The following is a 23,651-nucleotide window of genomic DNA, read 5'->3' as shown; positions in this document are numbered from 1 at the left end:
CTCAAAGCCCTCAAGTTGTCCACAGCTTGACTAAAGAAAAATCTGGCAGAAATGGCTGGACGCAACAGCCCCCTCCACATTAAAAGCACTAGGCTGAAAACATTAAGCCCAGCCCAGTGATAACCAGTGTGGGAATCTGCTAGCCATTATGCCCATCACAATGCAACTCTGGAAGCTTTCTTTGTAAGCAATCCATTGCACAGAGCAGGGATTAAGCACAGATACTGAGGAAATGAATGAGCTGAGCAGCACAGAAGGCTGAAGGTCTCACCTTTCAGGACTCCAGCAATAACTGGCAGATAGCTCTGTGAGAACTTGGCACACAGTTAAAACAAAAAAGAGCATATTTTAATCCTAAAGACCAGACTCCAAACTGACCTGAATAAACCAAGATCAGGTTATGGTCAGTAATTAAGCTAATTACTTGATGCTTCCACACCTGCTTTCTTCTGCAAGTCAGGCAGCTATCTTCACTAGACGACACTGATCTTTCCATTCCTGCAGTAATGTATGGGTTTGAACTTTCTCATTTTGGGGAGGGGGTGCCTTCGAGTCAGTTTTTGACTCCTGGGGGGCGTGCCTTCGAGTCAGTTTTTGACTCCTCGTGACTGCCTAAACAAGTCCTTGCAGTTTTCTTGCAAAGATTTTGGAAGTGATTTGTCATTACCTTCTTCCTGAGGCTGAGAGAGAGAGGGACTGCCCAAGGTCACCCAGCTGGCTTTGTGCCTAAGATGGGACTAGAACTCACAGTCTCCCAGATTTTAGCTTGGCGCCTTAATCACTACACCAAACTGGCTCTCTGATTATTATTATAATTATTCTAATTATTGCACCTAAATTATTTCACACTGAAGCAATGAGCATGAAACTGAGCAAACTCAGGGAGGCACTGAAGGACAGGAAGGCCTGGCGCGATGTGGTTCATGGGGTCACGAAGAGTCGGACATGACTGAACAACAAATTATTTCAGAACTGAACTGACCATTGCTTTTGTTCTCTTTAGACAGGGGAGTGATCAACAGCATTGCATTCACATCCTCTCTTGTATGCAATGTAAAAATCTCACTTTGCTTAACTTTCTCCCTATAGAGCACTCCTGGTAATACACGGGCCATTTTTTTCTTCCCATGAAACTCACTTCAGAAACAAGCAAACCAACAAGGTCCGATGTTTAATACTGTATTTTGTTAACTGGAGCTTTGTTAACCCAGTCTTCTCTAAACTGCATCTCTGAGTTTTGCCGTTCAAACTTCGTCAACTTCACCGTCTCTCAATCTCTTTTCTCTCACGCTCAATCTGAACAGGCAAATGCACCTATACAAATGAGCAGAAAGCATCTGGGCGGCTGAAACAAACGTGTATTCTGGAGCCACCTGGAGTGGCTTCTTGCTTTTTTTTTTTTTCTAACCGAGGCAACCAGTTGGCGACCTGGCCAAATACATGGTTCCTTTCGCTCAACGTATTTCGTTTCCTTTCAAAACCCCAAATGGCGCTTCTTCGCGCGTTAGCTGTGCGCTTCCACTGAGTTAATGCACCTGTTTAAAAGGGAGGAGGATGCCGGGGTCTCAAATCCTCGAGTTGATTCGCACCACGGCGCCCAGCGAGCTACGCCGCTTCTCCCCTCTCAGTTCTCCGTCTAACTCTTCTCCGCGAGAGCCCAGACCTCTGTTACGCCTCGCGCGGCACCAACGCCGCCAAGTTCGGCGCCAGACCTGCTTCTCCACGTGGGCTCGCCCAGGCGCCCGGAGGGGAGGAGGCGTGGTCGTCTAGGGGGCGGCTTTCTCGTCGCTCTCCGCCGCTGTCTGAGTTACCGTCCCCTCAGACGGCCGCTTCAGCGCGAGTCGTCGCAGCCGCCTGCCCTGCTCCCTTCGGATCTCGCAGCATGAGCGCCGGAGGCTGGGCTCCATGGCTGTCGCTGGTGGCCCTCTGCTGGGCTCTGGCGTCGAGGGGCGCGACCGGCTCGGCGTGCGCTCCCTGCAAGCCGGAGCTCTGCGTGCCTGTGCGCTGTGTCGCGCCGGAGCTGACCGCGCGGGACGAGTGCGGCTGCTGCGAGCGCTGCCTCAGCGCCGAGGGGGAACGCTGCGGCGGGACGCGGGGCGCCCGCTGTGGCCCGGGGCTGGTGTGCGTGAGCCAGCGCCCGGCAGAGCCGCCTGAGGCCGACGCCGAAGAGGGAACCGGGCACTGCGTCTGCAAGGAGGACGGCGCCGTCTGCGGCTCCGACGGCCGCTCCTACGGTAGCGTGTGCGCTCTCCACCTGCGCAGCTGGCGCGCGCTCCTCGACGGCCGCGAGCGCGTGCGGAAGGCCCACGACGGCGAGTGCAAACTTGGTGAGCGGAGCGGAGCGGCGCGGGGGGGCGGGCGCGGAAAGTGCTGCTGCGGGGAGTGGTCGGCACCTGACCCCTTGTCTGTCTTTCTCTCGTTCCCGACTGCCCCAGCTTCCCAAACATTATACTCTTGATGTTTTAATCAGAGAGATAAATACAGGTCAGTCTAAATAGGAACCATGAGTTGTTCTTTACATAACCCTTCACACGCGCACACACACACACACACTTTCTTCGTTTAATGTGAGCCAGGATAGAGAAAGAGAAGAAGTGATCAAGGCAAAACCTTGCACATGTGCAGAGATTTCTGCAGTAACCACAGACTTAGGCACCATTCTTAAGACTTTATATACTATCTATTAAGCCTTTTGGCAGTTTACAATAATCTACAATTGTAACATATCTCTTGCACATATATAGATAAGGACATAGGAATCACGCTGTTTCATTTCAGGCAAAGCAGTAGTATGCAAAATGCAGACAATAAATGAGAAATAATGGGCAAAAGAAATCAAGGTGGGGGGATTCTAAATCTAGAGGTCATTGTATTTCTCAATAACTTTCTATCCTGACAACTAATCTTGCTTCCATCCTATCCTTTTGTTGCCTTTTGTTCCTTGGACCTTTCCCCAGGATAATATATAATCTCTTCAGAGGGGTAGCATCCAGTCCGCTCAGGGAAGGAGATACCACTGAATTCAAGTTGGGGAGTTTAGAATTTGGACAGTGTCTGTCTCTGTTACCAAAACAGGAACTGTCTGTGAACGGGAACTTCAGATGGCTGTGGGCTGTGGGCATTCCAGCCAACCTGCATTTATCATCCTGGACATGCTGGTTTCATACAATACTCATAATTTGGTTACCAAATGAAATCATGTTCTGGGTTCAGACAAAATGGGTTAGGTTTCCACAACAGGCTCAGCCACATATACCCATTCCCACAGGCACAAATTAACCAAGCCTAGCATTTTGCATGAGATCTCTGGGTCTTTTAGTGAACTGGTTAAGAATCCCTGCAAACCCAGCCATGCAGTTTGTACCCTAAAGCTCTATTGTCTTGGCTGAGTAAAAGAAGGAAAAAGGGGAACGATGTTTAGTTGTCACGAGGCATCTGTAGCGTGAAGCTTTGAATGCTACCTAAATGTGGGGGTGGGGTGAAGTTATACTTTTCCTGTTCAGTAATAAATCTTAACAGGACCTAGAGTCCTATAAAAGTAGAAAAGTGGGCAGAATAGAGTATACAAATAAAACATGATAGCTCAGTTGGGGCTGAGCTGCTTGTCAGTTCTATAATTATGGAAAATCACATCCCTGCCTGCTGTGTTAGCTCCTTTCCCCTTTATTGAATATTAAGTGCTCTCCACCCTTGAGTTGACAGAAAATACACTGATAGAAAATTCGCTGCTTTGCAAATCCTTATTCCATCTACTGCCTCTATGTGAGTCACTGCTAAGTGGTGTGGTCCTGATTTATGAGGGTACTACTCATTACAGCCAAGTTTTCCTTTCTGCCTTTGCTGCTGTCCCACTTCAGCCTGGCAGAGGAGACATCCAGCAGTGAGCACTGCAACCGGAAAGAGGTGGGACGATCCCCAGGTTTCTTGGTTGTTTGCCCTTCTGCCCTCATCCTGCCTGGACATCTTACAAGTTAAAATTATGGACATAAAGAAGCATATTAGAAGACAGTAGAATAGAAATGCAGCTAAGTCCTGTAGAGTGGAAGAACTGACTTGACCTGGACCGCTCCTCTTTTGCTTCACTGGAAGTCTGAGACGTAGAGGGGAAGTGATTGAAACTGGTAAATACAAGGAAACTGGCAAACATCCCTCACTCTTTTCTGAACACTGCAGTAAGAAAAGGTGGAGTTGCTGTAGGTTAAAGTAAAAATATAACTCAGAACACAGTTAAAACAGACTAGCACAAACACTCCGCATCTTCTTCCCCAAATGAAGTAGCAGAGACCTGCTTTCCATTCCTCTACCTGGAAGCATGGTGAGAAGTTGGTGTCAAAAGAGTAGGGGAGGTTACAGGTATGAAATGAAGTGAGCTGAAGAAACAAAGCGCTAATGAAGAAGGCCAGTGCTGGGCGAGAAATGGCTGGACTAGTGACCAAATGGGAGGGTCATGCCTCCATTTCTCAACAGTCCCCAAATGCACATTTGATCACACCCAGAACACCCAGACCGTGCCTCCAATAGAACGGTTGACAAAGCATTACAGATTGCATACAACTTGAAACTGGGATAGAATAGTGTCAGCTTAAGGGGAGGAAATACTAGTTTTCCAGTTCATCAAATGAAGACTTAAGCTGTTTCACTTAGGGGTGGAGATGAGGTGAGGCATCATCTTAACAAAGAGAAAATTGATGTTGTCAAGGTATGATTGTGCCATAGTAAAGGGCAAATGCAAGTGGGGCAAAATCCTAAACGAGGAGTCCAATGCCATCTTAGCCCACAAGGGATCATCCCCATAGTTAACTTACAGAGATTCTCCGCTGGCTGAGCTCCGGTGCTCTCCATCCATCCATAAGTTGACAGGAAACTACCAGCAGTAAATTTACTGTCCCCATCATGATCCCTATCCTACCTCTGCTGCTTCTGTTTCACATTGCTGCAAACCATCTCAGTGCCCTCTAGTGTAATGGATGAAAAAGCCTAACAGATTTTTTACACCTTCTGGCTGCCCTTGCATGGGATCAAAATAATAGAGAAAAAGTACTATAACCCTAATACAGCTAGGACAACATACGCCTGTATCACTTGTGGGATGGGGATAAAATTATGGTAATGTCTTGGACACAGCAGGAAAAAGACAGCACTGGAGCAATTATCTGTGGTTAGGTACAATTAAGGAAAAGCCCTTAGTATCTTCTAGCGTCATCCAACCATCATGATTCCAATATAACAAGAACAAGAACAGGCTTTATACTGTCTCAGTGATGGCTGGATGATGCTAGAAGATATATAAGCCAAGGGTTTTGAAACTCTGTGCCATGGAACCCTAGAGTTCCATAAGAAGTTGATGGAGTTCCATGAAAGACCAAGATTCAGTTGAACACAGTCAATTTTCTATCACTGGAGTTTTGCCTCTTGATCAGGGAGGGACGGGGAGAGAAAGAGAGAGAGACGATCAAGTTCTGCAGCCTGAAAAAGTTTGAAACCTCTGCTGTAAGTGACTAATGGGGAAAAGGCCTTTGGTCTTGAGGAACATTCTGAATTCTAGAATATGTTATCACGATACATCTTTTTGTTTTTCCTGCCTGCTGTCCGAGGCAGGCAAACCATTAAAGAAGAGAAGTAAGGAAGTGATGGATGCTAGAATGAAAATAAGAGTGTCCTGATCACATCTTCACTTCTGGAGCAGTGGATTCCTGGTTGTGCTTACTCAGAAATAAATCACCCTGTATTCAGTGGGGTTTTCTTAAGAGTAGTTTGCAGCTTCATGGAATGTTCTTGGTCTAATCAACTTATAGGAAGATGCAAGACAAGATAAGCAGTGCAACAAAAAACAAAAATATTCCAGTGTCAACTATCTCTGGTTTCCCATCATCAGCTATCTCTGGGTTTTGGTATAAGTACAGCGAGGGGGGAGGACAGTAGAACTGATGTGAAACATAGTGTTATATTTTTAATTGTTCTAGGTGCCTATTTTGATTCTGCAGATCAAGACTGATTACATAAGTTACCAGCAAGTGGGACATAAGGTGTACTTTACGGGGACTGGAACTGTGAAGAAGGAAGGATCCTCTGGAAAAATTAGGAATTAATGAGGAAGATTTACTTAGGAGGCAGGGAACTGTAGTTTGTTTTAATGTTGCTTTCAGAAATCAGTGTAATGCTACATTTGACTGTGAATATGAGGTCAAATGAGGAATTGTGGATGGTTAAAACCACTTTGAGAAATCTGCATTCCCCCAGCTATTGCTAGACTGAATATTCCCTTATCCATAACCATTTAACCATGGTAATTAAGATTGATGGGAATTAGAGCCCAACAATGTGTGGAGGGCCATGGTTTTCCCACCCTTAGGTTTAGAGGTACTTCACAAAGTTCAATCCTCTGTGTGTGTACAAGAAATTATATGGAATTTACTGTTGAAAATGTATAGAAAGATAGCCTTTATCAGCACCTGTTATAATTCCAATAATGCTATTTTTAGAGCATTTAACATGTATAAGGCACTTTACAGTAGATATAAATTCACACTCCTAGTTTAGAGGCTGACATTTTAAAGATTGTAAAGAGTGGCTTGGGTCATATATAATGCTAAAGAATAAAGAGGTTTGTTTTGCCCTGTGATGTGAACTTACCATTATGGTTTAGTATTAGGAACCCAGCAGCTATGGCTTGTTAAACAAATCAGGGTAACAAAATCTAGAATTCTATTACATGTGAACTGAGTGTCTATCCCATCCCTGTGGTTTTGATTTGGGGAATAGATGGTGTTTTCCTTGAACCTTCCAATTGAAGATATACATGGTGTTCCAGTCATTATAGGTCTCCTGATGTTATATACAGTGGCTGGCTGTCATAATGAGCAGAAGAATATCCTGGGAAGAGGATCCCTGCATTTCGAATGGGGTTGAATGCTTTCTGTGGTTGGGAGTTGCACTGAGCAACTGGGGTATGGATGCTTCCTTTAGGGCCTACTGTAATTAGGGTTTGCCAACCAATAGTTGCCCCAGGTGTTGTGGCCAAAAAGAAAGATTCCCTTCAGTATACTATGATGAGGACTCATATATTTGCTTCGTATTGTTACATAGTTGTTCTTTCTTTTAAAAAGCTTTTGTTTAATTAAGCATAATAAAAGAAGAAAAGGCGAGCAAAACAACAGATATATACTGTACAAGGGCTTCTCATACATGTATATATGTATACAAACTTTAGCACAACAGTTTCAATAAAGAATGACCATACTTCATTGTAATCATCCATACAAAATCTATGTCTGTAGGTTATATAGTGTCTCTAATAATTTCTGATTTCAAATCATGGCCAAGGAAATATAACTGTGGCTTGATCTAATTATCACACTGGATTGACCAATCAGCCAAAAAGCTAGCATTGGGAACCATAGTTTGAAGAATTTGTGCAAATCATAGTTGTATTCAGTATAGCCTGGTATGGCAGGATGGATAGATGGAGTTACAGTGGCAATGGGTGCACTATTGGAAGATCTGAAAGACCAGGTTAAGGACAGATATCATAGAGAAAATCTATGTGGTTGCTAAGAGTTGAAACCAACTTCATGGCACATAATCAATCAATAGCCTGATACGATGTCTGAATTGACCAATCTGATCATTGTTCTTCATTTTTTAAGTTCTTGCGTATCAGGAAGGACTGAAGGATGACATCACAGCATCCTGGCACTTTGGCTTTTGGAGGGAGGGGAAATCACAAGAGGAAGCAGGAACTCCCACCAGTACTTACCCAGCAACTCTAATGGGGCACTGAATCAACAAACTGAGCTCAGTTGGTAAAAACTTATGTACCCAATGGTATTGTGGGAACACAGTCATTTGGCAGTGATCTCAAATGGGTGTACCCCTTGCATGTGGAAAGGAGGGCTTTGTCAACTACTCACAATTTTCACTTAAGAGTCACTTGATTTTTTTTTTTTTAATCCAGTAGTTTGTCTCTAATATATAAAATCCATTTTAATTTTGGAAGTAAATTAGCAGGATCCAGACCCTGAACATATCTCATTCTTAGAAAAGAAAATCTTAATTTAATAGCATGGCTTGAATCAAAAGTGACTTACATACTGAAGACCTGCTGATGTGTTTAAACTATATATGCCATCTTAGTGAAATGGCATTATTTAACATTTAAATAGCACTCTGAAGAGTGTAAAATCTATACATTATCTTCTCAACAGCCCTGCATAGTAGGACTGTATTATTGTTATATTGCAAATGGATAGAAGTAGCAAAAAACTAATTTGTTAAGGCCATTGAAGATGGAAATAGAAAAGATTTTTCTCAAGATAGTGGAAGGATAAACCCAGTGTGGTCCATCATCTGTTTTATATGAGCATTTCATTAGGTTTTTTAATTGTCTTTGGCCAAATAGGTCTTGCAGGTTTTTGTAATGTTAAGGCGATAATGGGATAAGTGCACAATATATTCCAGCGATGAGGATATATTTCTACCAGTTACATGAAGAATTTCCACTTGTGCGTTAGGATAACTCATTTGTACCTTTAAAATACTTCAGGGCATCCTATAATAGTTACATCTTCTGTCATTGTACAGAACCCTCCTTATTACAATAGATGGATATCTGTCGAAAATATTTTGGGTTCATGGACCTTCATGACTTTATACCTGAAACAAATTTGAGCTAAGGTCACCCTAACTCAGAGTTCACCTTCTTTTGCCACTACAAGATCTAGGCACAAGTTTTCCAAACAACTTTCCATAAACACAACCCGATGGGTTTTACAGAAAAAGTGTTCCATTCACCCAAACTAATCAGCCTGGGATTTTATGTGGCATGCTGGACTTGGATGAAGAAGATTTATGTTCACATCCCCCTCACCCCTAAAGTTCAGTAGCTGGCCCTCAACCAACAATTCTCTTTCAACCTGACTTAACTCACATGTTTGTCATAAAAATAAAACAGGTGGGGGAAGGGGGAATGATCGCATATAGAGGACGCAGGGAATGGCCTTGAAAGACAGGAGGAAGAGCCGCTACCAAGGTCAGATGTGGGGCTTGACCCCAGGCCAGGAAACTATAATTTGAGAAAACAACCCAGACAAGCCACTCCATACTTCACACGAAGATAAAGTGAGGGAGGGGGAAGCACATTCAGATATGCAAGATTCTGTTACTATACAATAGCTGTTTCAATAAAAGTAGTTTTAGATTTACATGGCATTGATTTCTTAGTCTGGTCAACTTATAGAGCTGACACGTGTGCTATTCTGACATGCATAATAAATAATTGTTTAAATGGAGCTACTGTTGCTTTTTATTGTATTAATGCATGCATCTTCTCAGCTGTCCTTTTGGATGGCAATAAAAGTATGGACGAAGGGGGGACCCATTTCTATGTTAGTAAGTACTGTACTTCATTATATCTTAACCCAAGGGCACTAATTTACTCACATATAATCAGTGGGGTAATATTTAATAGCCCCCTTTGGGAACCAGGCTATGTATAACAGCTGCTTCTCTTTCTATTTGTAATCAAGCCTGTTCCTTTTAATTTGCGGTGTGTGTACATCATTTCAAGAATACAATGCATTTTTTTTCTTTCTCTCTTTTTCAGTTTTATTCATGCAGTTTAGCACATTACTCTTAGAAGTAAGTGGCCTTATTTCAAATATCTATGGTTCGGTTAGAGACCCCCAAACATCGTTTGGGCGTGCCCTATGTTATTTAATGTAATGCTGCCCAACTGGAAGGTTGAAGTCCTGGATATGTGTGAAGAAAGTTATATGTTTTCCCTGTTTTCATTTTAATTAGAACTACTCATGAATGGATATGTAGCACTTTCTTTAAACAAAGCCAGGCTCTTCCCCACCCCCATAAACCTCAATCAATCTTGCTTAAAACAGGAGTGGGAGAAATGGGAATCTTACTGGAGACAGGACTCTTTCAAAAGGGTCTGTGTTTCCTACGAGCTGCTCCCTCCCAGGGCCAGCCAGCTTTATAATACTCTGACTACTGTGTCAAGAAAAAAAAAATGACAGGTCTCTTTTTGTATCACCAGCAGTGCTTTTCACACCCCCTAATCCTCTTGCTGACTCAACCAGTTTGAGATTAGCTTGAAATTTGCTCATTTTACTGCCACTTGTGGTTACAGATTACATTTCCATGAGTTGTGTATATACATGTCTGTGGATGAGTAGATTTCAAAATCCACTTTGATTTTAAAGGAAGAGAGAGAGAGAGAGAGAGAGAGAGAGAGACAGACCAGTTACCAGTGCATAAGAGGACTTATCTGATAATTGCAAAATTTATTCAATAATTTTTGGTACAACATTTTGTCAAAAACTTTTTGAAAATCCAAGATAAAGAGTATTCAATTGGTATGTGTCTGTGGTCTGACTTGGGGTTTAACAACTTTATGTACATCAATCTTTCACAGATGACACAAACACAGGAAAGATAAAATAAATGTAAGGACCAAAGGATAGAGCGGTTTTATCCGTCTTTTGCTTTAACCTCACCCATCCTGGTCCACAATCCTGGAAAGATTAGCCATGAGAAGATGCAGCCCTTGGCCTAAACAAATTGCTTATCTTGACTTCACCCTTTTCTGGTTGTTTGAAACTTCTTCTACCAGCTACTTTTTTTTTTTTTTTGGCTTTGCAAGCACAAGTAAAATCATCCATAAGAGAAATTCAAGGGGATAGAGCTACCAAGTAGTCTTATTTATTTATCCAGTTTCTATCCTTCCTTTTTAAACAACTGGCCCTGTTCACAGAACGTACTTAACACAGTCAGCCAATAACCCAATCAGATCTTCTAACTAGTGATTTTGGCACACTAAGTAGAACAGGAGTCATCATTTGGGAATACACAGTTCCTGACCATTTTCTCTAGGAAGTTGTGGTATCCCTTGTTCATCTACCCACAGATAAGACATAGTACTTAAGAAGCAACAAGGGGGAGAGAAGGGGGATATTGGTTTCATGGTTTCATTTTCAAGGAAAATGACCTTGACAGAGATATGCCAGAAATGTTACTTGGGGAAAAGGGGCTGAAGCATTTTTTTACATCCAGAACAAGATAACATTCAGAAGCAGTTCAGGCAGAGAGCTCCCTAATTCACTGGAGTATAAGAAGGGGGAGGAGGAGGAGGTACACCACAATCAGACTTGCAAGGTTCTGTTATTATAGCCAATCTCAGTAAAAGTAGTTTTAATCTTCCTGTAGAGTTGATTTCCTGGTCTGATCTACCTAGTGGGGTTGATGCATCCTTTCCTCCATCCTTATCTCACTCATGGCAAGAGAAATATAAAAAACAACAGAGAACAGCTCCCTTGGTGCCAATCCTCTGATTCCATGGAGGCATTGTACGCCCCACTTCTTTCTTCTCTCTGCTCCTGCTATGAACAGAATCTCTATTCTACTTCACTGCCAATGGACAATAGGGATTGGAAGTATGGTTTGTATTTCCTTAAGACGGCAGTTTTCTACTGGATCCTGTACTACATATTAGCCCTGTTGTGCAGAAAAACTCAGAAATTGTTTTAAGCTAAATCTAACTCCCATGGTGTTAGTGAGCTCGGTCTATTGATCCCTTTTTGGTGTTTCCATAACACATGAACAGTATACTGTCTGCAATACCATCACCCTTCTTCTGAAAGAGCATTGTTATAGGGCTATTTTGGGGCTGCAAAAAAATCTGGATCACCACTAGCAAAGAGACAAAATTAACTCTTTGAAGCTATGTAATAGTCATCCAAATTTCTGCAATCCAGATCTGATAGTCCTATACTCTCAGGGCTTCATTATACCTGGCTGCTGGGTAACGTACATCTGCCTTAACAGATGCTCAGCCATTCTGTTTTCCACAATGCAAAACTGTCAGAGACCATTAAAGAACTGAAGCTGTGTTTGATCTGTGTGGTTTCAGAGATCATATTTAAGGAGACTCCAGCTCACATGAGGGTCTTTAAGAAAATACTGTTTTCCAAATAAAGTCTGTATCTCACATAAAGCCATTTCCCCAGTAGTGATTAGTGGCATTTTCTAAATCAGTCAGTGTTAAGGCAATAACACACCTATCCACATCACTGTTATATCAGCACAGGAAGGGTTAGAATGGCTGCAGAAGGTACTGTGAGTCATAAGTACCTTGGGATCCTGCCTAAGTAGACATCATTAAGCAGACATAAAGCAATTCCACATTACCTTTTTTTCTTTCCAGTCCTTAAAAGTGGTTTAAACCCAATCCCAGTTGTCTTCACTTCTGCAGACATTATCGCTGAGAATAGACAGAAGATATCATGAGCCAGTCATTGTTCCTTCCAGATAACCAGGGAGGTGAAGGGTGGGGACAGCATTTAATCAGTGCCCTGGCTCTTGAACTGCCACAGCTCCAGACATTACAAGTTTTGTTGCCCCTACCACCACTCAGAAGAGATAGAAAATAAATTGCTAATGCATGTATTTATTTTCAGTTCCTGTTGTGTGGATTTGTCTGGTCATCCCCCACCCCACTCCCAAATCTCAGCAATTACTACAAGATGATTGTACCCACCTGCCAAGACCCATTCCTTCTCTTTTCTTTTGAAAGTCACTGTTAGCTGTGAAGCCAGAAGGAATGTAGGGTCAACATTTTGGCAGCCAGGTGTTTTTCAGAATAGCACAAATAATAGTCGTTTGCTGTAGTGGCAGAAGGGAGGGAACAGAGCCAGAATAATAATAATAACCCAAGCAAAAGGAACAAGAGGGAAATCATCAAGAGTTCTGTTTCCCCCTTTCTTTAGTGCCAGACCAGCTGGCTGCAATGCACCAGGCTGACAGGTCTTTTTCTCAAGGATGATTTTAAAACAAGGTCCTTAGAAATACAGGTAGTCCCCAGTTTAAGAACGAGTTTCATTCCCAAGGTCTGTCCTTAAGTCGAATTTGTATGTAAGCCAGAACAGCATTATTGTATAATACTGTATAAGTAGCATTGTGTAATTAACGCGAACCATTGTGTATTTAACTCAAATCATTGTGTATTTAACTTGAATTTTGCTACAGCAAGCTCCCTTCTTAACTATGGGTCATCTGTAAAGCAGGCATTCTTAACCCGGGGTCTACCTTATGTCCAAACTGAAGCTGTACAGGGGAGAGAGTCAGGGTTACTTCAGAAAGACCTTGGGAATTGTCGCCCATTTGCTTCTGCTTTGTGTTCAGTCTGCGTGTCCTTTCAAACATGTCCTTTCCTCAACTTAGGAAATAATTTCAAAAATTACCAATATTATTTGTATGAGCCTGTCCATATGTGACCCTCTGTTAATTACCTTTTGGCATATTGAGAGCCTCTCCCAAAAAGGACAACTGAGGAAAAAGCTTTACTGCTCAAAATACTGGCTACTGGACATGAGGCTGTTAACTGGCTGGGCAGCACTTTGGACTTGAAGACAAATAATGCTTCAGAGCAAACAAAAGAACTCACGTTGTCCTTGTCTGCAAGTCTTTGAAGCAGCTGCATCTTTTCCTGGCACCTTGCAGTTATTCTCTGTAGTTGTGATATAATCCTGACAAAAGATGTGTTTGATGGGTGCCCCTGCAGGCACCAAAACACTTTGGTCTTAAAATCTGAAATGTTGGACAGCTCTGTTTACCTGAAATTTTTCTTTAAGCAATCATAAAACCTTAAAATGCAATTTACGAACCTAACAGTAAAAATATTAAAAAGAGAATCAAGTCATAGTTTCTCAAATGGGATTTTGTTAGCTTGGAAGGCAGGTGGGGCAATGAAAATTGAGTACTTTTTTATTTTTTAAGTCATTTCCAAAGCAGACATTCAGTACTGCTGTGCATTTGTTTAGATGTACCTTAAAATAGTTCAAAGACTATCCTGGAACTTTGCAGCAGGTTGTAGTTGCTTCATGCTATAGTTAGCATATATATAAAGAGGAGCTTAGTGATACTATGGCCTCACTATGTTCTGCAGCAGTATCAGTAGAGCTTAAATCAGTATCCTCTGTATTTCCCAACACAAAATGAAAAGAGAGAAAACCATTGAACAGAACAATGTTAGCAAATGTATTCCATCTCTATGACATCTCTGCAGGGTCAGATTGATTGCAAGTCTTCAGAGCAGGGGCAAACATTAAGGACAGTTTTATATTATTATTTGTGTCTAAAACATCTTGAACTCCCATGCATAATGTTTTCTATTTTAAAAAAATGCAAAAACAAAGGAAATGTTCAAGCTTTGGATTTGACTGGAAGATTTGGCATATGCAAGAGCGTAAAGAGTACCAGCCTGAAACTCACTAAAGCAGCCACACCTGTATCCAGGATAGAACAGGTGTGCAGGGGTCAGAGACGGTTCATCATATACCGAACCCTCCCTAGCAAGTAAATTGGAGTATCACCTTGAGCCTCAGAGCGTTGAAGGGGCTTTATCTTTTTTTTTTTTTGTCATGATCCTGACAAGAAACCTGTAAAGGAAGCATAATTCAACAATGCTGCAATAATGAGGTACTGTGACTGAAAAAGGAAAACTTAAGCAAAGGGTAGCTTTCCTATGAGGAACAAAACAGGTGGGAAGGGAAATTCTGAAGGGAAAAGATCAGGAGAGGGGGAAAAAATTTTTTTCTTCTATTGAATCTGTCTCCTCTGGCTGCTTTGAGGGGAGAGGGAACTTGACCCCCACTTTCCTACTCAAATATGCAGTGTAAAAATAGTTAAGTGCTAGGTTATCCCTATACTGTACAGTATTTTTTTAGGTGCACCCAAGCATGAGCACTTGAGGAGAGCTGTGACATTAGCATGCTTGAAAATGATGTCCTTGAAGTCTCTCTCCCAGCCCTTTTCCTGAAGATTAGAGTTGAATTTTCTTCTGGAATGTTGTGGCTGTCAAACAGTATTATGGTTCATATGGCACTTGCATAACCCTTCTGGGATTTACAGTTTCTGCTATGAGTTTCTTGAAACATAGTTAGCTTTAAGGTATTCAGTACAAGGTGGCTTCTTCCTTCCTTCTAGTATTCTAGGAGATCATAACTATGGGGGTCTGTGAAAATATACAAGGTATTAATATTAATACAGAAGTTTGGAGTAACACACACACAGAGAAGGTTCTATTGCCCAAAGTAGCCTGACTTCTCTCGAGAGCTGTTAGACTACAACTCCCATCAGTTGATCATTGAAGAATATGTGTATTGTAGCTTTATATGTCTGGAAAGGTCACCTGATGACATAGCACCTATAGATTAGTCTAATATTGAAGAGAAGAAACAAGAAGTTTCCAAAGCTATATTTTAGAAGAATAAAATATATTTACCTGCAGCAAGTAATGAACAATTTAGTGGGGTTTTTTTCCTTTTAAGTGCTTATTCCAGATTTCTTGTTCCCATGAGTATTTTCAAAGGTTTTCCTGATAAAAAAAAAATAACTCTTTTATTTTTAAAAGAATTCCCAACCTTTTTTCGGGCAATCAAGATGGTATATACTGTGGTGAACAACATTTTATCAACTCCGGGCCATTCTTACTGGTTTGGGATGATCAAAAGACTACGGTGGGCAAGACAAAATTGGGTGGGGATATTCCTTCCTTGATTTGGAGGTGGTGAGACTTTGTGTGGGTCCCTTGTTTTTAAACTACATTTAGCCAGTTGTAGAACTTCTGTTAAAGGGTTGGTGTGTTTCCTGTTTCTAAATGTGTCAATTTATGCCATCACTAGTTTTCAGCCTTGGTGATCAGAAGAGGCTACAGGGCCAGATGCTTGTTCTTGTAATAGCCTGCTATGTAAGATAGGCTGACAAATAAATAGTGAGCTTCATAGCTGACTGGATCTTCAAAGCTGAATCTTCAGGATTCAAGTCCAGTGCTAGATCTACCACAAATAAGGCTCAGAACTAATGTTATTGGGAAGATAAAGATTCACAGGGCTAGGTGTCTGCACCTTCAAGTCATCACCCCCATTCAGGTCCAAGCACCATTTCCCATTCCTGCATCAGTGGGACATTAACTCAGAATATATCGCATTTCAGCAGCAATCCTTTCCTGTAACTTAAGAATGCTACATATCAGAACAGAAAAAAATTCTAAAGAGATGTTGGACATGCTTTTTTAATGTATCTAAGAGCTACTCAGCATCTTTGAATGAAATAACCAAATCAATAGAGCAACTAGTTACGACAACTGAGGTATTCATGCAACCATACTTTTTGCTAATGTGAGCAAATGTTACCTTATTTTTCTATTTTGTTTTCCTTCTTGTGGTTCCATATATATGTAAAATGTTAGACACCAACCAACTCTCATTCTGGGAATATGTATATGTGCAGATGTCAAAAATCTTATTATCCAAGCTTTTTTCTCATGCTCATTTCATCTTAACAATTGATGTGATCTGAAATGAACATATAACTTCAATTTCCACATGTTGTGCAGGTCTTTACAGGAACAAGACAAGCAATGGAATTGTGCCCTACTGATTTTTGAGCTTCTTGACATCTTCTTGGGAATAAATAGGTTTTTGTCCCCATTGTGAAATATTTCTGTAATATCATACAGACACCATGGCATGGTTACCAGTCTCTCTTTTGAAATCCTAAGCATTAGTCTAGTAAAGATGAGCATCAGTTTATATATCTATATCTAATAAAGGAGCCTGGCTATATTTACATTCTGATGGTTACCATAGGTAGTAATACGATATGCAGTGTCTAAAGTACAAAAATAGAGAAGCGGAAATTATAAAGGGAAAATGTCAACAACTGTGCAAAGCTAAATCTGAAAGATGAAATAATAGCTCACTGTAGAATTATTATTCAGTAAGGAAATGTTTCAAACCCAGAAAAAACACACCATGATCCAGACCTTTTTCTAAATGATTCCAAATATGGTTTGAAACAAAACCTGGAGCAATTTTGTTATTCCAAGTTTCAGCTGAAACAAGTGCTGCAGAAATCCTGGAGTGATTCTGTGGGGTGAGTAGGGCAGGTAATGAGCCTCATCCCTTCTCTCCCCTCTTTTAGAAACAACGATTCATGATGTCATAATTTCTTCCTTTGGGTGGCCTGCGAACCTATCCTTTGATGGTCGCCACAGCTTCCGGTGCATCATTTAACAGTAGCACATCAGCCCCCAATTTTGACAATATCTTCCCTTCTTTCCCTTCCCTTAGCTGTCACCCCATCTTAGCACAGCATATCTCAAGGCCCACCTGCCACTGATTTCCCCAGTGCCTTCTCTGCCTTCCATCATGTCACCAATGAAGCCCCTCACCCATAGCTTTTTCCCATTTGTATCTTCCCCCCCCAAAAAAAAAATTCTGCAGGGAACAACCACATTTTGGTCTGTATCTGGGAAAAAAGGCTCTGTTCTGTATTGAGACCACACACATCTCAGTTTGAGCATGAAATATCCCTAACCAATTGTTCTGCACATGGAATGATTTTGCAAGTAACTATCATATTTTCAAATATCTGTCTTATTTTGCCTGAAATCCAAAGGCAAGCCTCTGCTTAACCAAGTATGTTATCTGAAACCATCATCATATTAACCCAGGAGGAAGTATGATGTTAAATCTTATATGTCAAGTGACTGAAAATAGTAGTCTAGAGGCAGGTTTAAATATTCACTGAAATGCAAGATGGTCTCTGAAAGATCTAAGGAAACAGAATATGAAAGGTTACTGTGCTCTAGGTTGTAAGGTGCCCCTGTAGTTAATACTAGAGAGAAGTGAAAAGCTGAAAGAGTTGATGCCGCATAACCTTTTTCTAACTAAAGTTTATCTACAGAGGATGGCAAAGACATAAGAATATGTCAATAGCACAAAACAGCATTTTTTCCAGGAGAATCTCTTGCTAAGTTGTATTAGATCGTCTTAGCTGAATGTGAAGACTTTCAGGTCTTTATTCCAAATAGCTGTTTCAGAAAGTATCTATCAAAATTCTCCAGAGAATGCTCTGTAATTATTTATAGGTTTGTTATGTTATTGTTGTATGTGTCTGTCTTTTGGACCATCTTTGTGGGGGAAAGCAGGAAATTCTTACTGTAAGTAAGAATGTAAAATAAATTCTTACAATCCAGTAAGAAAAGCTTTTTAAAAAGAGAGGGGGAAATGCCTGGCAACACTTCAATGAAGGAATCAAAGCTTTGTCTGGATTAATTTTATTGGGTCTACTTTTGGTCCCAGGTGTATTATCTCGCTTTTGAAATTGCTGGATCTCATGCTTTCTGATCTGTCCTGGCTTTGTCATCTGCATTTGCCTGAAAAACTGAAGCTTCTGTAAGCAGATTTAATGATGACCTAATGAGCAAAAACAGATTAGGAACCAGTGAAAGAAATGGGTACCCTTTTGAACTAGTGGCACTTTTCCATAATCTCTGTACATATGCCACTCCAACTAATCAATTCCTGAATTGCAGGGCTATATTCCAAAGATACATTTTTGTGGACTTATTACTAATGACGGGAGAATTAGTAGTGAGGCGTGTTAAGTTTAAAACCTTCTTGCTGGAGGACAGCATGGCTAAATTCACACATTGGTTTAAGCAATATGGTGATTTGCTTGGTTTTGTCTCAGAACCTGTGAGATGTAAACACAGTTTATGGCTTAAGGTATTGTGTCAGTCCAGGTTATTATACTTCATGCAATATGATGAAGGAAAAGTCTTCTTCAATCAAGCTTGACTGAATGCAGTGCTTCAGCCTAGTCTATCCCATTGCCAGGGTTCAAACAAGATTCTCTTGCTAGTTCTGTTGGTTTCTGTACATGGAAGGAGATGCAGTGCCATCTGGTCAACCTCAAATGTCACTGGAGACCCTGGACATTACTCGTTTATAATTGCCATTCATCCAATTGAAACTGTAGTATTAATTTGCTTGATTTTTTTTTATATCCTGTGTTATTCCAGGGTTCTGTTTTTAAGGTGTGTTACAACTGAGAACATAACAGATGTTTCTTCTTTCCTTGTTCGTTTAAGTAAAACATTGATTCAGTTGGGAAAATGAAGGTGGGCAGAAAGGAAGGAGGCAAATAGTGCACTGAATGTTTTCATAATGAAACTCTTTGAAACTAACCATCAAATGTGTTGATTTTTATTCTTTGTTATGTAAATTATGAAATTTCAATACTACAATTATTGTTAATATCGTGGTATTTGCAGAATAACAATGATGAAGTGTGCTATGATTTAATCAGTATCTGAGGGGTCTGAATTAGGAAATACTAAAATGAAAAAGGAGTTAAACACTTCTTAATCATGAATTTTCTTAGTACTGTAAACTGCTTAAAATGGCAAGGCAAAATAAATCATTTCTTCACCCAAATTTTTTTTTTTTTAAATTTAGGAGCAGCTGTAGGTGTCATAAATGGGAAAAAAATCTAAACATATCCAAAAATGGAATTTATACTTCATAAGCTTTTGTTTGACAGCTTCAGAGGTTTTCCAAGGCTGTGTGAAATAATTGAATGATTCTGGATTAAGCCAATCAAATTTAATGCTCCAACAGTTGCCCCTGTAAACGATGAATATTTTTAAGTTCATCTGTGTAAACCTTTAATATAAATTAAAACATGGGAGTCCTTAAACAACTTATTCTTTTTTGCTTGTGTGGCAACTTACCAAGCAATTACGAAGTCTTGAATGACCATTATATGTAGGAGACAAAGGAGGAAAAAAAAATCTTCACATATGAGAACATTCAGATGTAATTGACACTCAAATGAAATAACACAGCAAGTTGCATTCAGAAATGTCTTGTTCAGAGTAGAATCTTGCCACCAATTAGCAAAGCTCGTAAGCATTTGTTATCCACTGAATTTGTTGAAATCAGGGACAAATCCAGTAATAGTATTGCATTTGCAGTATAGAGAGTTCCTTCCATAGTCGTAAAAAAGAGATCTGAAGATTTTTTTAAGTAATTCAATTGGATGGACTTTACCAAACTCCTCCTATTTCTAGCATAACCATCATAACCTGTTGTATTGTTGAGTTAAAGCACCCTTTCCCTTTCAAGCAGGTGTGGTGGGGGGGTGCATTTGGGGAAGGCTGCAGCGAGATATAGAACATTATGATTCCTTGTTTATTTTGCAAGTTCTACGGGCTATGACCCACAGTATTACTACCTTCTTAGTGCCTTAGTGAGAAGTCCCTGCTAATTTTGTGCAACCCAGTCTTGCTTCAGGAGCAGGGGGAATGGCAATTGCTGGATCAGCAAGACAACAACAGGAGGACTGAGACAAGGACTTTGTGTCACTGGTTCCCAAGGGCCTTCAGCAGCGTCCGTTAGAGATGGGAAAGCTAGGAGATGCTGAGACAAGGTGTCCAATGAGACTATAAGACATCAGAGGCAAGAAAACAGCCTCAATTCCAACTACCAGATTAGACTATTCTGTAATCTGTGTTTCTCTCTCTATTGTATTGCTTCCTCCTTAGAGATATGGTTTTTGTTCTGAGCTGCATCTTTCATGTATCCCTTTATCTCTTTTCCTCTCCCTCTCCTCCTGCATTTTTCCTCTCTGGCTTACATACCCTGGCTCCCTGCTTCAGACTGTCCCTGCACCAATCTAGCTACCCCGTGTGATCTCCCTCACTTACTTCTGTTGCTCCTGTGCTCACCAGCCACCTAAGACAGGGTTCCTCAACCTCAGCAACTTTAAGATGGGTGGACTTCAAGTCCCAGAATTCCCTAGCCAGCTGGCTAGGCAATTCTGGGACTTGAAGTCCACCCATCTTAAAGTTGCTGAGGTTGAGGAACCCTGACCTAAGGGGCCTCTACATAGTTCTGTCTCATATGTCTCCATTAATTTGTCCACTTGTTGCACAGATACTGAAAACTGAAACTTCCCTGCGTTTGAGTTGTCCTGCCAGTATGCTGTCCTTCTGCCCACCAGCATCCTGTTCATTCATAACTTCTGGATTGTTCTGGAGGGAACTCTGCCAATATTCTTGTTCCTGTCCCTTCTCACATTTCATGCCGTGACATCCTGCAGTAGAAATTTGACTCTGTCTGTTGTTTCTCCTTACTCTAAAAGCGAGGGGACTGAATGTAACAGCCCAGAGCTCCACTAGGAGTTGCTATCCAAGGAGGAGTTTTAATTTGAGGTGGAGCAATTATTTAATACATAGAGAACATTTATTAACATGTTCTGTAATGAAGCTGTAGAGTGATGGAAAATGGTTTAATACGAAAAAGGACTCTACCAGTAGCTCTTTCAGTAATAAACTCAAAAACTCCATTGAGAAAAAATGTTTTAAAAAATTCTCAGGCCACCTGAAAATAAGGCAAAAAAATCAAAACGGGATTTTGGAGGCAAGGAAATTTTTTTTAAAAAATTATAAAATGGATTTCAGCTTAGCATTATATTATACCAACAGTGTCACATGAAGTTCACTTTATGCAAATTAAATCAAATATATTCTGTATCCAGGCCCCACCCACTTCTTCCAACTTTGCCTGTATTTTGGAGGGCAAAGGCCACATTCAGCCTTTGGGCAGGAAAAAAGTATTCTCTCCAGGCTACACTATCCAGGTACTTGCTGCCCATTTCAAGGGGAAATGCTAATGGCCCCTGTGCCCACACCATGCTGCTGCCCAAATCAGTGAAAAACAGACTGGCTCCTACACCTGATTCTGCTTCTCTGTGCCAGGGACAATATTACTTTTATGCCTGCGTCTTAGTGTGGCCTAAAGATTATTTTACTCAGGAGCTAGGGATAAGGCGAGGGTCAAGGGGGAAATGGGAACTCCAAAGGCCATGCTAAACTGCAAGTGGGGACAGGCCCTCCCTTTGTTGCTTATAAAGATGGCAAAATATCATTACGATATTTTCTTTCTTGAACAGGCAACCTGCAGCCTAGGGCTCCCTGTGGCTCCGCAATCTCTTTTTGCAGCTCTGGAAGCCCCATCCAACTGCACCACCATTAATTGCAATGTTTCTGAAAATAGCTGGCAGTTTTCCATCTTTTCCCAAACCAAAAGGAAGAATAAAGAAAGGAAAATTTAGCACACCTAGTGTGTGATGCAGGCTTGCTTGATTTCTATCACTGCTGTGCCTAGTGTGGTCCTCGATAGCGCCACTCCAAATTAAGTATGGTGCCTGCCTGCCATATACTACTTATTCCAGTTGTGGGTAATCGTTTAGTCAAGCGAACATGTATAGAATGCCTTTTTTTCCCACTATCTGAAATTGTCTGCTGCTTTAGGCAGATATTTTGTACAGAACATACAAAGATTTTAGCCATCATAATACACTGATTATTGTTGTTCCTGTTTGTTGAACAGTTCACCAAAAAACAGAGCCAAAAGAATAGAAAGACTATGCCTGCAAATGTTACTCTGAATAAGGGGAAAGGGTGATATCAGAGCTGAGTTCAAGGAATCATTCACCCTTTCCTGGTTACTGAGTGACAGTTTTGAACCCAGCCGGGCTAATTATCACTCTTTCTGTTCACCAGATGCCAATTAGCAAGCTATCAGCATGCTGAGGTCAGAAACGCTAACAAGAGCTCCAGAATTTCTGCTTGCAGTGTTTTTATTGAAAGCGGAGACGTTTGCAGTGAAGTAATCATAACACGAAGAGTTTCTGCTGTTTAAATAAATGTGTTTGTATACAGTTTGCATAAAAATACTCATAATTCAAAGGGTAGAAAACGTGATCCAAGAATGCCATAGAGCATCAGTGAGTCTCCAGATTTTGCTGTCAGGCTTCCCTAGCTGACAAGATAAAAACAATAGGTTTCCAAGAACACGAAGGCTCAAATAAGTAGACTTGTTGTAGAAAAGCTATGAATCGAATCAGTTAGGAAATCATTTCAGCAACTGCTATGTATCAAAGGTGAGCTCTGTTTATACTGAAATTACTGTTCACATGCTTGTGCCTGTTTCTCATACCCATGCAATGGAGAGAGCTGGAAGCCACTCTCTTTGGGGTAGGAAGGATTGTTTTCATCTGTTTCTGGACTGAATAATCACACCTACTGATGTAAACTCACAGCATCTCTCATTATTGGCCTGGCCGGCAAGAGACTGTGACAGTTCTAGTTTGCAAACCACCACAGCATTACAGCTTCTCTATCCCTTAGAACCTGTTCTGTGGGGACAGTGGTGATGAAAAGGAAATGTTCTGCTGTGTCATCCAGCAGAGATGTTCCAAGTGCAAAAGGTCATCGGCAAGGCCTCCAAGCGATATCGGTTTGCAGATCTTTTTGTAGATAAAGTCACATGAAATTGCTCAGACTTGGACACCATGCTGCTAGGAAAACCAAGGGTGGTTGCTTCTTGTCAGCATCATGTAAACTTTGGTTTTTGCAATCTGAGGACACTGTTGTGGTTTTTGGAAAACTGAAACCGTATATTTGGCATCTGGATTCTTGTCTGCCATTTTGATGGCTACAGTGTTCTGGAAGTTTACATTTCTTCTCCATATTGTATCCTGTTCTTCTTTGTTAACCATTCTGATTGCTTTCAGCTCCACCAAGCACCATGACACTCTTCCTTCTCACTTCATTTTTCTCCCCAGTTTTTCACTGTACCACACTCCTTTATTCAGGAATTCCATAAGGCATCCCTTCAAGATTGTGTGCCCCCCGCCCCACATAACCTGTCTCTCTAGCAGCAGCCACAGTACTTCTACAGAATAAAATAAGCAGGTTTCCCTTAATCGGAGGAGCAGAGTGGCCCAAGAGA

The 23,651-nt window shown here is 41.1% G+C and overlaps 1 protein-coding gene across 1 annotated transcript in view; it reads left to right on the top strand.

Annotated features, from left to right (window-relative positions):
- Nucleotides 1-1,773: 1,773 nt before the first annotated feature.
- The window catches only part of IGFBPL1 (insulin like growth factor binding protein like 1), a 43,704-nt gene continuing 21,826 nt past the window's right edge, over nt 1,774-23,651 (top strand). Inside the window, exon 1 of the mRNA XM_007421560.3 lies at nt 1,774-2,327. Within this exon, the coding sequence (XP_007421622.2) occupies nt 1,883-2,327 (445 nt within the window). The 5' untranslated portion in view covers nt 1,774-1,882. The remainder of the gene's footprint in view (nt 2,328-23,651) is intronic.

This window comes from Python bivittatus, unplaced genomic scaffold (genome assembly GCF_059951505.1).
Source record: "Python bivittatus isolate LINGU-HERP-01145 unplaced genomic scaffold, Pbiv_v1 ctg000850_np1212, whole genome shotgun sequence".
Classification (NCBI taxonomy): domain Eukaryota; kingdom Metazoa; phylum Chordata; class Lepidosauria; order Squamata; family Pythonidae; genus Python; species Python bivittatus.
This window is presented reverse-complemented; position numbering and strand designations above follow the sequence as displayed.